This window comes from Bos grunniens, chromosome 24, assembly GCF_055505025.1.
Source record: "Bos grunniens cultivar Pamir isolate PY7600 chromosome 24, Bosgru_T2T1.0, whole genome shotgun sequence".
Taxonomy (NCBI): domain Eukaryota; kingdom Metazoa; phylum Chordata; class Mammalia; order Artiodactyla; family Bovidae; genus Bos; species Bos grunniens.
This window is the reverse complement of record NC_141188.1, coordinates 39,332,688-39,348,265: the sequence shown is the minus strand read 5'-3', so window position 1 is coordinate 39,348,265 and position 15,578 is coordinate 39,332,688. Positions and strand designations below refer to the sequence as shown.

Below are 15,578 nucleotides of genomic sequence, written 5' to 3'. Positions count from 1 at the left end.
AAAGAAAAATGCTCACAGCTCTATAAGGCAGTATTGTTCTCTATTTGAAACAAGGAGGAAGCGTGGCTTCCCCAGTACCATGGAGCCAACTGAGATTCGAAGCCAGCTTGTTATAACACGGAGCCAAGTTCAGCAGAGCAAGTTCCCCGCTGTGAAACTGCTTGATCGAATCCTGGTCTCTTGCATAGCAGGCGGATTCTTTACCGCTGAGCCACCAGGGAAGTCCACTAAGGGCAACTGCCACTCCACAAATCTCATTTCTCTTTGAATTATTTTAATCAATTTAGTGATCATTTTGGTCCTAATCAAGCTAAAGGGAAGAGAATTGTAGGAATCATTTTGAGGTGATACGTAAGACTTGTTTTTATAAAACTGACTACCTGGAACCAAAGAAAGCAAAACAGCCCCGTGCTGCAGCTGCTGTTCAGTTCTAGGCGGGATCTGCCTTCATGGACATGTACTGTGTACTCACACAGACCTCCTTGGATGTTAAAAGCATACCAGAGCTCCCAAATTCCTGCATGCAAGTCTTTGAAGCAATTCTTTGTGTATGAAGCACTGTATCCTCAGTCAGCCATCAATAAAACTCTGCTGGGCACATCTGAATACTAAGAAAGGTTCTTTCCTTACTGCTCCCAAAGAGAGAAATCAATTCCCCTGGGTCTGTATAACATGAGAAGAGTTAATGTCCTGCTTAGGGCTTCCCTGGTGGCTCAGACAGTAAAGAATCTGCCTGCAATGCAGGAGACCTAGGTTTGATCCTTGGGTGGGGAAGATACCCTGGAGAAAGAAATGGCAACCCATTCCAGTATTCTTGCCTGGATAATTCCATGGACAGAGGAGCCTGGCGGGCTACACAGTCCATGGGGTCACAAAGAGTAGGACACGACTGAGTGACTAACACTTTCCATCACTGAGGAATAGATCTCCAAAGGGACCTACCTGGCCCCTCAAGTCTTCACCTTCCATGATGCCTTGATTCTCTTCAGGTCCTCGTCAGGTCTTACTGGGTTTCTTGTCACAGTGCCTTGGTGGACTTCAGACTCTCCACACTTCCCCCCAACCTCACACTTATTCAACAAAATTTTAAGGAAATCTAATAATATGATGCAAAGAGCCGACTCATTGGAAAAGACCCTGATGCTGGGAAAGATAGAGGGCAGGAGGAGAAGGGGATGACAGAGGATGAGATAGGTGGATGGCATCACTGACTCAATGGACATGAATCTGAACAAATTCCAGGAGATAGTGAAGGACAGGGAAGCCTGGGTGTGCTGCAGTCCATGGGGTTGCAAAGAGCTGGACATGACTTAGCAACTGAACAACAGCAATGTATGCCAGCCACTGTGCTACGCTTTGGGAACACAGTGATGATTCCATATAATCCCATGACCCCAGATGTGGTCGATGCCTTCCGGAACCCACAGTTTTATGGGGGAGACTGGCCAGCAGGCAGTTACAACTGCAATAAGCCTCTGATGAGAGCAGGCTCAGCTATGTACATATCAGCTTCCTGGGCACTGTCCTCTGCCCTGAGCCTCCAAGTTTTTGCTCCCTGGGTCTGGAATGACTTCTATCTGGCTCACTCTTACCTGATGACAGTCTATCAGGGTCTGAGAGACTCCAAGCTGTCCTCTCTCCAAAGCTTTTCCTAATACCTCTACTCCAAATAAGTCTCTTCTTTGCTACTTTCTTCTTGCCTCTTTCTTGAATACTTATTATATGTTTGTGTACTAAGTCGCTTCAGCTGTATCCAGCTCTGTGGCCCCATGGGCTGTAGCCCGCCAGGCTCCTCTGTCCATGGCATTCTCCAGGCAAGAATGCTGGTGTTGCCATGCCTTCCTCCAGGGGATCTTCCCAACCCAGGAATCAAACCCACATCTCCTATGTCTCCTGCATTGGCAGGTGGGTTCTTTACCACTAACACCAACTGGGAAGCCCTATTATAAGCACAAACAGATTATCTTCAAGTTTGTTTGGCATATTTGTCTCTGTCTGGAGACTGACGTTATCAAAGGCAGGAGTCACATGTTCTCTGCAGCGTCTAGCACAAGCATTATGAATAGTTGGCATCTGATTTGTGTTGTCTTAAATCTAACATTGCACAGTCTCAAGAATCTATAGGAAAGAATGTTTGAATTCCAAGTATCTTTCTTGGAATTCTGCGCCCTTCTCCAGGGGGTTGCACAGTTTCAGAAATTTCTGTGCCCTTCTCCAGGGGCTCTTCCTGACCCAGGGATTGAACCTAAGTCTCTTGCATCTCCTGCATTGGCAGGTGAGTTCTTTGGCTAGTTCTTCCAACTAGCACCACCTGGGAAGTCCTTCCAAGTGTCAGAAGAGCCTAAATATGATGGATAAACATATTTGGCACCCTGTAAGAACTGCATTTTATGTTGAAAGTTGCTAGGGTTGATGAATCATTGTCAGAAGAACTGCACCTTTATTTTGGACAAGATCCACTTTATAACTAAAATGCAGTATCCCAGTTTCTAGCATACGGCTTTGCAGATACCCAGCCTGTGGCTCTTTGATAATCTTCCCAGTAGAACAGTCAACAAATCCCCACCCATATCGGTTTTTTTCTCTACAGAGTGAAACTAATGGAGCAAAGATAAATCCCCAAGATTATTTTCTCATCTTCCTTTTACCCCACCCTGGGCTTCTAAGAGATAGCAAGGTCTACAACACTTGGCAGTGTCATGTCTCCCAGAAATAATGCTGACATTCATTCCCTGTGTCAAACATTTATGGAGGAAGAGCAACAAAGAACACAAGAGACCTATGGGAGTTTGTTCCTTCAGTCTGAATCTTAAAATGTAGAAGTTGCTCCTGTGTCTAAGCTGTGCTGTTCTGATGGGGCTAATCAGTTTGTGAAATGGATCCCTTTATGAAGTTAAAGTTCTAAGAAACAGAAGGAAAATGAAGTGTTTAAGGAACAATATGGTGTTGCAAAAGAAGTTTGAAAAAAGACTCTAAGTGGCTGTCAATGAATCTCTCAGTCTGTTTTTCTGGGAATGTCTTAACTTCTTTTTTGAAAGATAGTTTTTCTGTATATAGACTTCTTTGTTGACCATCTTTTTCATTCAGTACTTGGAATATTTCATCTCAATGCCCTCTATCGTCCTTGATTTATGATGAGAAGTAGCTTTTAATCTTACTGATGATTCCCTGTAAGTGATGAGTCATTTCTTTCTGCTTTCAAGATTTTCTCATTGTCTTTGCCTTTTGACATTTCTACAAGGCTATGGTTAGGTGTGGGTCTCACTGAGTTTATAGTATTTTGAGTTTTTTTAAGCTTCTTAGATATATAAGAGTTTTCATCAGATTTGGGATGTTTTTGGCCACTAATTCTTCAGATGTATTTTCTACCTCTCCTTCTGGAACTCCAATTACATGTATGTTGGTATGTTTGATGGTGTCCCACCATCTATGAAGCTCTGTATGTTCTTCCTTATTCTTTTCTTTTAATTTCTCAGCCTGCGTAATCTCTCTTCAGGTTTATTCTTCTTCATGGGGCTTGCTCTGAGCCCCTTGAGTAAGTTTTCCATTTTATTTGTTATTATGTAGTTATCGGTGACTCAGTGGTAAAGAATCTGCCTGCAATGCAGGAGACCTGGGTTCGATCCCTGGGTTGGGAAGAGCCCCTGGAGGAGAGCATGGCAACCCACTCCAGTGTTCTTGCCTGGAGAATCCCATGGACCGAGGAGCCTACAGGGCTACAGTCCACGGGCTCGAAAAGAGTCGGACATGACCCAGTGATAGAACACATGCACGGTGCTGTCCATTAGATCCCTGCAGCTTGTTCATCTTGTGGAGTTACAATGTTAGTGATATATTACAGGATTAGTCATTTTCTCTTTGGGAACACTGATTTAAAATGTTGTGTTCTCAGACAGAGAGAACAGACTTGTGGTTGCAAAGGTAAAGGGGGGCAGGGGGAGGGATGGATTGGGAGTTTGAAATTAACAGAGGTAAACTATTATATCTAGAATGCATAAACAACAAGGTCCTACTGTGTAGCACAGGGAACTATATTCAATATCCTGTGGTAAACCATAATGGGAAAGAATATGAAAAAAATGGATTATATATGTGTGTGTGTGCATGTGTGTGTGTGTATGAATCATCTTGCTGTACAGCAGAAATTCACACAACATTGTAAATCAACTTACTTAATATAGGTTATCACAGAATATGAAGCGTAGTTGATTTACAATATTGTGTTAATTTCTGCTGTACAGCAAAGTGATTCGTATATATAAATGTATCTATATATAAACACATGCATTCTTTTTCATATTCTTTCCCATTATGGTAAATTAACTATACTCCAATAAAATTATCTTTTAAAATAAACATAATTAAAATAAAACTATACTTAAAAAGTAAAATGTATTAAATGTTGTTTTCCAAGTATTATTGCATTTTTTCTTTTTGCAATGGAAACCTTACTGATACACTGGCCAGACTTGTTTGTCTAGCTGTCTCACTGCCATCTAAGGGCATCCCATCTTTGGGTGCAGTTAAAGGACATTATAATGAATGGGGCTCAACCAGGCCAAAATCTCAATTCCATTGGGATAAGCCATAAAAGGTTAACTTAGCATAAGCAATTTAGGGAGAAAGTGAAATATGATAGCTGTCATTTGAATAGGCTAATATCGATCATTAATCTAATCTAAGAGCTAATGTTTCTGAATATGCACATTCCTTTTCTACTTAGCAAATCAACTTCCTCTAGAGTTGATAATCAACTCATTCTCTTTTGGTGTTTCTTTCATGAGTGTTTCATCTTCAGGAGCACCGTACCCTTTATGATGAGAGCTGTGGGCTCTACTCTCTAAGTGGACAAGATCAAAGAGCTCATTTCCTTATATTTCGTGTATCATTAAAGTAGGTGTTGTTTCATCAGGAATGACTCACCAAAGTAGAACTATTCGATATCTTCTGAATGATTTTCCAGTTTGGAATTATGCTTTATTTCATAACGAGTGGCCGGAGTGAATGATTGTTTCAAGGATGCCTCATTTCTCCATCTCAGCCAGCAGACACACACTCATTGTTCAAAACACTGAGCTTTTCACTTCTTCTTTTGAATGTAGACCATTTATGAAACAGCTGCCCCCAATGCTGCCCTGATAACTGTTTGGAAGCGCAGCATCATTTATGTTGGCAATACCATTGCTCTGGGTCAGGCTACAAAATAGCCAAAGAAACACATTTGTCTTCTCTCAGGTTCTAGTGGAAGTGAACTTTGGGCTGTAAATGCTTCTAGCGAAGGCTCTCTTTCCCTAGAAGAGATCTCAATGGGAAAATTTACTCTTCAGTGTATTTGTTTTCTGACGGGGATTTTTGGCACGAGCATTTATAAAGTGGTCCATGGTGGCTCAGACAGTAAAGCGTCTGTCTACAATGCGGGAGACCTGGGTTCCATCCCTGTGTCGGGAAGATCCGCTGGAGAAGGAAATGGCAATGCACTCCAGTACTATTGCCTGGAAAATCCCATGGACAGAGAAGCCTGGTAGGCTACAGTCCATGGGGTTGCAAAAACTCGGACATGACTGAGCGACTTCACTTTCCTTTCCTTTCCATGGTGGATCTCCATAATGGCACATAATGCATGCAAAATACTTGCCTGATCTGGCAGAGGTATTTTTATGTTTGGCAGCTACTTTTAGTATCCATAGGGAACACTGCTAGAACAATCAGTTTCTCTTTTGTATTAGTAAAATACACAAGGATTTTGATGCTAAATTCCAGATCTATTCTAATTTGGCCCCTCGTTCAGTGTAGTTGCAAAAAGTGGCCACTAATCAAATCCTTAGCTTTTAGTATTAAATTTACCAGGGGCTTCCCTGGTGATCAGATGGTCAAGAATCTGCCTGCAATGGAGGAGACCTGGGTTGGATCCCTGGGTTGGGAATGGACATGAGTCTGAGCAAATTCCTCAAGATAGGACAGAGGAGATAGGAAATGACAGAGGAGCCTGGCATGCTGCAGTTCATGGGGTCACAAAGAGTTGGACACCACTTAGCAACTGAACAACAAGTATTAAATTTATAAATTAATTTAGGAAGTCTAAAATTTTTTACAATATTGAGTTTCACATCCAGGAAAATTGTTTTTATTTACGACTTGCTTATTAAGCCTTGCATAAAGTTTTACTACTTTTTCAAAAATTTTTATTACTTTTTCAAAAATTTCTGGTGCACCTCTTTTTCATAGCTTCAACTTATTATGTTTATCATTTTGAATGGATTTTTAAATTAAAATTTCTATTTGGTGGTGGCAGTATATAGAAAAACTATTGATTTCTCTGTTTTTACCCTGTATGTAACTATTTGGGCAATCACTCTTATTAGTTCTAAAAGTTTTCAGTTGATTTTGTCTTCTAGCGAATTAATTGTATAATCTATAAATACTCAAAGTTTCTCTCTTTCTTCAGAATATTTATATTCTCTATTTCTTTTTTCGTTTCCAATTTCATTAGCTATGATCTCCAGAAAAATTATAAATAATAGAAGCTTATTGGGCCTACATCTTTCTCCTTATCAACTTTTTAAATTGCAGACAATATTAGAGCAAATTTTTTTAATTTAATAACGAAAGAAACAAAATCACCCTGAATCCCACACAAAAATAAACTTCAAAAATTACTTAAAAAACACAGACATAGAAAACAAACTTATGGTTACCAGAGGGGAAAGAGGGGAGGAGGGATAAATTAGGAGTTTAGGATTAAAATATACAAACTGCTGTGTATAAAATAGATTTAAAAAATAAACCAAGGTCCTACTGTATAGCACAAGGAACTATATTCAGTATCTTGTAATAGTGTATAAAGAAGAATATATAACTAAACCACTTTGCTGCACACCTAAAACTAACACAACATTGTAAATCAGCTATATTTCAATAAAAATTTTTTAATTACTAAAACAATTGTTTTTATGTGTACAGAAAGGGTAAGGAAGGCTATACAGGAAGTTGCTATGGGTAGTTCTTCCAGGGGAGTGGAATTCTGGAGCAGGAACAAGGGGAGACCCACTTTCTGCTCTGTGCACTTCTGGATAGCTTGGCTTTTTGAGAAGTACAATTTCTGCTTTTATAATTTTAAAATGCATCTTGGGAAATAGTCTTACGAGTATAATGTATGTAAGACTTGTCTTTGGATATCAAGATTTAGAGATGTGCACATGTTAACGTCTAAAATTTAAGTTTTGTTCACTGTTAAGTCTCAACTAAATTAGAAAAGATTAAACAGATGATAGAAAGATGGATAGAGATATTGATAGAGTTATAGGCAGACACCCATTTGCCATTTGCCATTAGTAGAAAATCCAAAAAAAAAAAGGACAATCTTGTTTGTAGGACATATATTAAGCTAACCTTAAAAGTGCATTCCAGTATACAGTAGGTGCAAATACTGTTTGCTTCCACTTATGTGAGATACCTAGAATAGTCAAATTCATAGTCAGATGCCAGGGTAGATGCCAGGGGCTTCGGCTGTAGAGGGGAGGGGGGATCAAGGGATGGGGAGGGAGGGACTGGGGATGGGGAGCTAGTGTTTACTGGGGACAGAGTTTCAGTTTAGGAAGGTGAAACATTCGGGGACGGATGATGGTGAGAGTTGCCCAACAATGTGAATATACTTAGTGCCACTGAAGTGCACAGTTAAATATGGTTGAATCGTGCATTTTATATATTATGTGACTTTTACCACAATAAAAAATAAAATAGAAGATGGCATAGAAGAGAAATGAGTACAAAGGGAAAGCTCACAAATTACAACCGGGAAGAATTCTAGGGCAGGCATGGCAGCTACACGATGCCCCCTAGGATGTCTAGGAAAATGTGATTGAGGACATTATTTCATGGGCTGAAGGAATTATAATTGCTCTCAATGATTTCCCATCAAAAGCTTTCTTCCCAGACCCCACGGGGGATGCACGGGAGGGCATCTGTGTTACTCGCGCCAGTATGTAGGGTGGCAATGGCAGTCGGAACTTGCCCTGTCTTACTCCCGGCTGCACGGTGGAACAGGACTCGACGCATACTCTCCGTTGTTCTCCTCCAGGATTTCCAATGAGCACTCCCCCAAACTCCAGATCCGGAGTCACAGTTACCTGAGGGCGGTCAGTGAGGTCTCCATCAACCGAAGCCTCGACAGCCTTGACCCTGCGGGACTGCTCACGTCCCCGAAGTTCCGCTCCAGGAACGAGAGCTACATGCGCGCCATGAGCACCATCAGCCAGGTGAGCCCCGCGACCATGGGCACTGAACTGCACGGGGGAGCTGGGGAAACCCAGGGGGTGTGACGCGAGGAGGCTGACATCCCCCGAGTGATGCTGGTGGGTCAGGCAGGGGCCCAGTCTAAATGCTGCCTGTGACTGGCCACAGCCGGCGCTGGGGACCAACAGTCCTACCAGCAGCAGAGGGGTCCTTGGGCAGCTGGGGTAAAGCACGTTGGGGGAGTCCTTGAGGAAACTCTCTAGCAGTCAGCCTGCACCGGCACATTTATCATTAAGGAGCTGATGGATGAAGCTTCAGTTGCAAAGACATTTGAAGGATGGAAGGACAGGGTGGACGTCATTGGCAAAACCTAAGCAGTGTCTAATCCTAAAAGTATTAAGCAAGTCATCAAACAGGAACAAAGGTTGGGAAATGAGATGTGATCTGTTTATTCCAGCTGGGTCCTAGGTGAATATTGTGTCTTGATTGTAAGACAAGTCTACTTCTAAGAACTGGTACCCAGAATTAGGGATGAAGACTCAGTAACGTTGACTTAATACTGCATCTGAAATACTCAGCTAAAGCTTCTCAGTGCCTCCAGAGAATATGGGAGGGCTGCCTCAACCCAAGGGAGGGTTAAACCTCGGACTCCTGGAGGGTGGACACTGCAGCTTTCAGGGGCCACCAGAGGAGCAGGAGGCGCCTCTTCTGGAGGACAAAAAAAGGGTGTTTTGGGGGTTTTTTTTGGAAATAATGTTTAGGAGTTCTAAATTTAATTTTTATCACAGTTTTTTTTAAAATAAGCACCATCCTTGGGACTTCCTTGGCGGTCCAGGGTTAAGAATCCACCTGCCAATGCAGGGGACACGGGTTCAATCCCTGATTGAAGAGCAATTAAGCCCATGTGCCCAGACTACTGAGCCCAAGAGCCACAACTACTGAAACTCAAGTATCTAGAGTCTGTGCTCCACAAGAGAAGCCACCACAATGAGAAGCCCAAGCACTGCAACTAAAGAGTAGCCCCCACTTGCTGAAATCCGTGAACAGCAACGAAGACCCAGGGCAGACAAAAATTAATTAATTATTTTAAAAAGCACTATACTATTAACTCAGCTAATATTATTGAGCAAAACACTGGGCTAGATTCTGCAAGTTGTTCAATGGTGAATAATGCCTCATTCCTGCTCCCCCAAAGTTTATAGTTTAATGGAGATTATACCAAAAAATAAATAACACATGTTATTTACTTGAATACCAGAAAAACACTGAGATAGGCAGGACAAGAATTGGCCTTAAGAGCCAACTTTACTGGGTCAGGCACTGTGCCAACTGCTTTATATGTTCATAATATTAATCCTTATAAACACCCTGTAAGATATGTAAGTAACCAAAAGTTAAATGGGACTTTGTGGTCATGAAATTGTCAACAAGATACCCAAGAGAATAAAAAAAAAAAAAAGTGTTCAGTGCCCAGGATTCTAAAGAGAGTGCTTCTAGGCATGGGGTCTAGGAATGTACATTTTAACAGATATTCCAGGTGATTCTAATAAATAATGTATTAATAAAGATTTATTAAAGTAGTATATATCTGAACTTTGAAAAATGCTGGCCTAAAGCAGTTACCACTAGCACCACATTGGAAGCCCCAAAGCATATGCAAGCAATAGTGTGTGGTTGGAGTTCAGAATACTTGTAGCCGCAGCAGTGGGCAATCTGTTCTGAATTTTGTCTTAGAGGCATCTTTCGTGCACAGCCTTCCATGCAGGGCCAGGGGACTGGACCTTATTCATTAGGAGGGAGACTGACTGAAGATTAATTAAAACTTCAGCTTTTATGCAGGCAAAACAGACAATCAGAACTTTGATGAAGGATAGTTAATCCAGCACCCCCCCAAAAAAAATTTAATTGTAGGAAAATTGGAGAGAATGAGAAAGAGCCTGAAGAGGCAGAGAGGCTAGTTTGAAAGACTTTGTGATCACCAAGGTGAGAATTAATATTACCGGTGGTGGTGATGGTCGTGCTGCTGCTGCTGTTGATAGCAGCAGCAGTGTTGATGGAGATGGTGCTGGTGATGGTGCTGAGGAGTGTGATGAGGGTGGTGGTAACGATGGTGGTAGCGGTGAAGATGCTAAGGCGGCGGTGTTGAATGGTAGGCTAAGCCCTGAAGCGTCTCTGATCTATCAGAGTAAGACCTTGAAATAGGATCACGCCTCTCATTTTGTCCCCACCATCAAAATAGAGCTTCCTGCTAAAATGTATCCTTGAAAAGCAAAGGCAGCAAGGCTCCAATATCAGGGTAGGGTAGAAGTCAGGAAAAGTTGGCATATTGGATTCCAATGTTTGCCCGATGTACATTTCCTTAAAGAAATCTCCAAGAGTACACATATCTATTTGTGCCAGCTACCGCTGTCCAGTGAGGCTCACTATCCCAACTCTTAGGTAAATATTTGGTGTCTCGTTTGGTGAAACTTGAACTTTGCTTTGTTCTTACTTTTTTTCAATATAAACAATATAATTTTTAAAACTTCTTTAAACTGATCTTTATTCTGGACAGGCTCGTGGTCACATAGCCTTCCAGAATTGTAAAAGAGTCTATAACTCTCCGGTGTCACACCTGAAGAATACATCTATGGGATTAGAATATTTTGCTGGAAATGTTTATACACACCCACTGCTGTCATAACTTCACATGGTTAAAGCAGGAGAGCTTCCTCATCAGGACGCACACTCATGCAGCTGCCTGCTTTTAGTCCCTGCGCCACAGATCTGACCTTCCTTGAGACAGTGTCACTTTCTGGTGACAACTTAGTACAATGTCGACAAATCACTGAAGAAGCACGTCTGGGCCCTGATCCAGGGTGGTGGGGGTCAAGTCTGCAATTCAGTGGTGTGATCATTTTGCCTGAAGTAAAATACAGGAAGCAGAGCCACCCTAAATGGATTCCTAATGACACACCATTTTTCTAGTATCATATTCATTTTTCAAGGAACAGAGTATCAGGAAGGATGATTTCAAATTTTCTGTCACCATCCCAGCATTGTCATTATTCAAAGGGAATGATTTCTTCTTCTAAGTAATCCCACTACATATATTCTAGGCTTTTCAACAAGCAGTTGGTGGTTGTGGTGCTGGAGATATCTCTCTTCTAGATCTTCAGTAGCAGCTCTAATAGTATAGAATTTAAGTGCATTATATCCTATTCCTTCTTAAAACCTGATATATTATTCATCAAAGGCTCCTAGAAAGATCAAAGTAAAATGCTGTAAGAAATTGGTATAGAATAACTAAATTGTTTCCGCCATTCATACCTTATAGAAATAAAATATCTCTTAAAACAGATTGCGCTTGGATTATGAGGAGAAACAAACATCTTTTTATATGTTTATTCCCTTTCTACTTTTTTTTTCCTATATACACATCTAAAAAATAGGGGCTTTTAAAGTAAGACTTGAGAAGAATTTGAGAACGTCACATTTTAAAAAATATTTGGCATAATAACTCTCATTTCCAAATTAGCCCAATTTACTTCTCAATTTATTTCAAATCCAATCAAACATCTTCACCTAGAATGATAAACTAGACGCCCACAGAGATATTTTGTCCAGTGATGTTTGGGTTTGTACACCATTTTAAAAATGTAAATGTGATAGGGCAGATATTGTACTTGATGGTAATACCAGCAGGTTAGTGGTGACTTTTGACCTAAACTATCCCTTCATTGTATTTGTACCAGGAATGTAAACTGAGATGAATTAAGCATTTTTGAGCACACAGCTAGCCAGTGACAGAACCTAGAACACACCTAGGTGTCCTGACTCCTAACTCTTAAGTTTCTTCAATATCTGCTGGAATTGGGATATTAGTGGCAATAATATTGCCAATAATAGTAGTAGTAATAATGGAAATGAGAAGAATGGAATAGTTACTATATATCACTTACCTGACATATGCTATAAGCTTTGCATATTATCTCATTAATTTCATATCAACTGTAAGAAAGATTGGCTTCCCAGGTAGCTCAGTGGTAAAGAATGTGCCTGCCAACGCAGGAGACGTGGGTTCGATCCGTGGATCTAGAAGATCCCCTGGAGAAGGAAATGGCAACCTACTCCAGTATTCTTGCCTGGAGAATCCCATGGACAGAGGAGCCTGGCAGGCTACAGACATGCACACATGCATAAGAAAGATCATTTTTTAATTTATGAACCTCAGAGAATATAAAATAATATCTAGTATTATGGAATGCCTACTATGTGCCTAGTAATGTTCACTTGTATATTTTATTTTTCTCCTTAAAAGCATCCCTGTGAGGTAGGTATTATTATACCCATTTTACAGATGAGAAAAGTGAGGCTCAGAGAATTGAATTGCCATGATATAGTAGAAGCAGCATTGTTGTTGTTCAATTGCTAAGTCGTGTCCAGTTCTTTGCGACCCCATGAACTGCAGCATGCCAAGCTTCCCTGTCCTTCACTATCTCCTGGAATTTGCTCAGACTTGTGTCCATTGAGTCAGTAATACCATCCAACCACCTCATCCTCTGTGGTTCCCTTCTCCTCCTGCCTTCAATCATTCCCAGCATCAGGTTCTTTTCCAGTGAGTCAGCTCTTTGCATCAGGTGGCCAAAGGATTGGAGCTTCAGCTTCAGCACCAGTCCTTCCAATGAATATTCAGGGTTGATTTCCTTTAGAATCGACTGGTTTGATCTCCTTGCTGTCCAACAGACTCTCAAGAGTCTTATCAAACACCACAGTTTGAAAGCATCAATTCTTCAGCACTCAGCCTTCTCTATAGTCCCACTCACGGCATTAAACCAGATAAAAAAATAAATCCAAATGAATTTAAAATCTGAGCAGTGAAACAAAAGAAAGGCAATTACTAATGAAATGATGGTCCCAGAAATGGTCCCAGAACTGAAAGATATGAATCTGCAGGTTGGGAGGGCCCACCTAGTACCTAGTATAATGAATGGACAAAGATCCCTACAGGGAATGAATGCCATGGTGAAACATTAGATCACTCAGGACCAAAAAAAAAAAAACAAAAAAAATCCTAAAAAGCTTCCAGAAGGGATGGGGCAAACCAGCACACACAGAAAGTCTCAGAGGTGAGAAAAACATCTGTTTTCTCAGTCTCTAGCACACACGGAGGCTAAGAGACAAGGAGAGAAGCCGAGAAATACCTGAAAGGAGGAGGGATGCTGCTAAAACTCTAAATGCAAGCATGCTCTCTCTTAACGGTGGAGGCGGTATAGACATTGCCAACAATGTGAAGGGGGCTGCCTTCCCAAGAAAGCACTAGAAGATGTGCTCCACTGAAAAGAGGGAATAAAACAGGGAAAGGGGAACTGGGGTACCACGACCAGTTGGATAATGAAAGGCACCCCCAGAATGATGGGAAAGGGAGATCCCAGCATAGCAGTGGGCTTAGCAGCCATAGATTGTAGTAGGAGGCACCCAGACAGATGTTTCAAGGGCAGGAAGGAAACCAAGAGGTTATCAGAGGTCTCTGAACATATCAGGAGATTCATATAAGCGTGTGTCTGGCAATATGGATGCAAATACCATTAAGATTCACCTGGAAGAATTGAAAATGGTTCTTCTGGGGAGGAAGAATTGGGGCTGGGTTGGGGGCTTGCTCTTTGTTTTTATAAGCCATCTACAGCTACTTGACCTATATGTGTGTCTAGGCTGGATAAAGAATCACCTTTTTGTATGAAAAAACGTAGTGACAAACATGGAATATATAGTCATTTGTAAAACTAGGACTAACGAGAGCTACAGTGGGAAATAACACGTACGTGATGTGCTCTGATAATATCAATCTAGTACAACAATTTTTTCTTTTGCCTTTAAATTTTTTTAATACAAAAATGCTCATACACAATCTTGCACACACAACTTCCAACCTTAAATGCTATTTCCCCCCAACCAGCAATTCTCAAATCTACATTTCAGTATACTCCCCCAGAAGCGAAGTTCAAGTTTTTAAGGTTGTTGGAACTGGCAGTAGCACCTGGTACCGCAAAGGTGGAGCCTGGCCTCATTCCGTAGCACAACTATTTTTAAGTGACGAACGAACAGAGAGAGCACATGCAGAAGGAAGGAATTGTGAACTGTTTTTAATGGTGGTATGCGCAGCAGTGGTATTAGTTTGCTATTCTGCGGCTGTTGTGTATATACTGTGGAAGAAACCAAATGAATCATTGTAGAATATCCCAAGTCTATCATCTTCTGTGCCCTTGAAAACCAAGATTTTTAGTATGAAATAAAGATATACATATAAATATAATATGGGGCTTCCCAGGTGGTGCTATTGGTAAAGAATCCAACTGCCAATGCAGGAGATGTAAGAGACACAGTTTGATCCCCTGGAGAAGACAGTGACAGCCCACTCCAGTGTTCTTGCCTGGGAAATCCAAAGGACAGAGAAGCCTGGCGGCCTATAGTCTGTTGGGTGGCAAGAGAGTTGGACACAACTGAGCGATTAAACAACCTGGTCTGGCTTTTTTTTTTTTAAATGTGGTGTTCAAATCCAGGGTAAGTTATATACAGAGGAATATAAGTTAATAAACACCGATTCCTCAAAAGGGGGAACAATTTATTTGGAAGATTTTAAAAACAATTTGTGGACCATATCAGCTTTTTATTGAGAAGAGTAAACCTTTTTTAGATAGCAAGGAGATCCAACCAGTCCATTCTGAAGGAGATCAGCCCTGGGATTTCTTTGGAGGGAATGATGCTGAAGCTGAAATTCCAGTACTTTGGCCACCTCATGTGAAGAGTTGACTCATTGGAAAAGACTCTGATGCTGGGAGGGATTGGGGGCAGGAGGAGAAGGGGACGCCAGAGGATGAGATGGCTGGATGGCACCACTGACTCGATGGACGTGAGTCTCAGTGAACTCCGGGAGTTGGTGATGGACAGGGATGCCTGGCGTGCTGCGATTCATGGGGTTGCAAAGAGTTGGACACGACTGAGCGACTGAACTGAACTGAACTGACTGATACAGTTTGAAAATCTCAATAATAGTGTCTTTCAAAACTGACATATCTGGATTGACCTATTTTTGTGCAGAATATATATATCTTGCCAGAAAATATAGGGCATGTTTCTAGACTTTGCACTAAATATCACTCCAGTCGACACAAATTATTTGACGAACTAATCACTTCCAAAGGCACAATAAAAATACTAGCTTCTAAAACGTCTGTGCCAAAAATTGCCCCATTGAAGTACATGAACTCTGACCGTGGGCTGTAACACTGGCCCCTAGGTTTGCATTTATATCTGCTGGAGAAGGGATAAAGGAAAATTAACACCTCAGCATGAGCTGGAGGAATGAT

General features: G+C 41.3%; 1 protein-coding gene across 14 annotated transcripts in view; it reads left to right on the top strand.

Moving 5' to 3' along the window:
* DLGAP1 (DLG associated protein 1) overlaps positions 1-15,578 on the top strand; it is a 793,561-nt gene that overhangs the window by 630,124 nt on the left and 147,859 nt on the right. For all 14 annotated transcript variants that reach the window (XM_086373120.1, XM_086373122.1, XM_086373121.1 and 11 more), the window contains one exon: positions 8,078-8,255. In XM_086373120.1, coding sequence (XP_086229246.1) covers positions 8,078-8,255 — 178 coding nt within the window. The remainder of the gene's footprint in view (positions 1-8,077; positions 8,256-15,578) is intronic.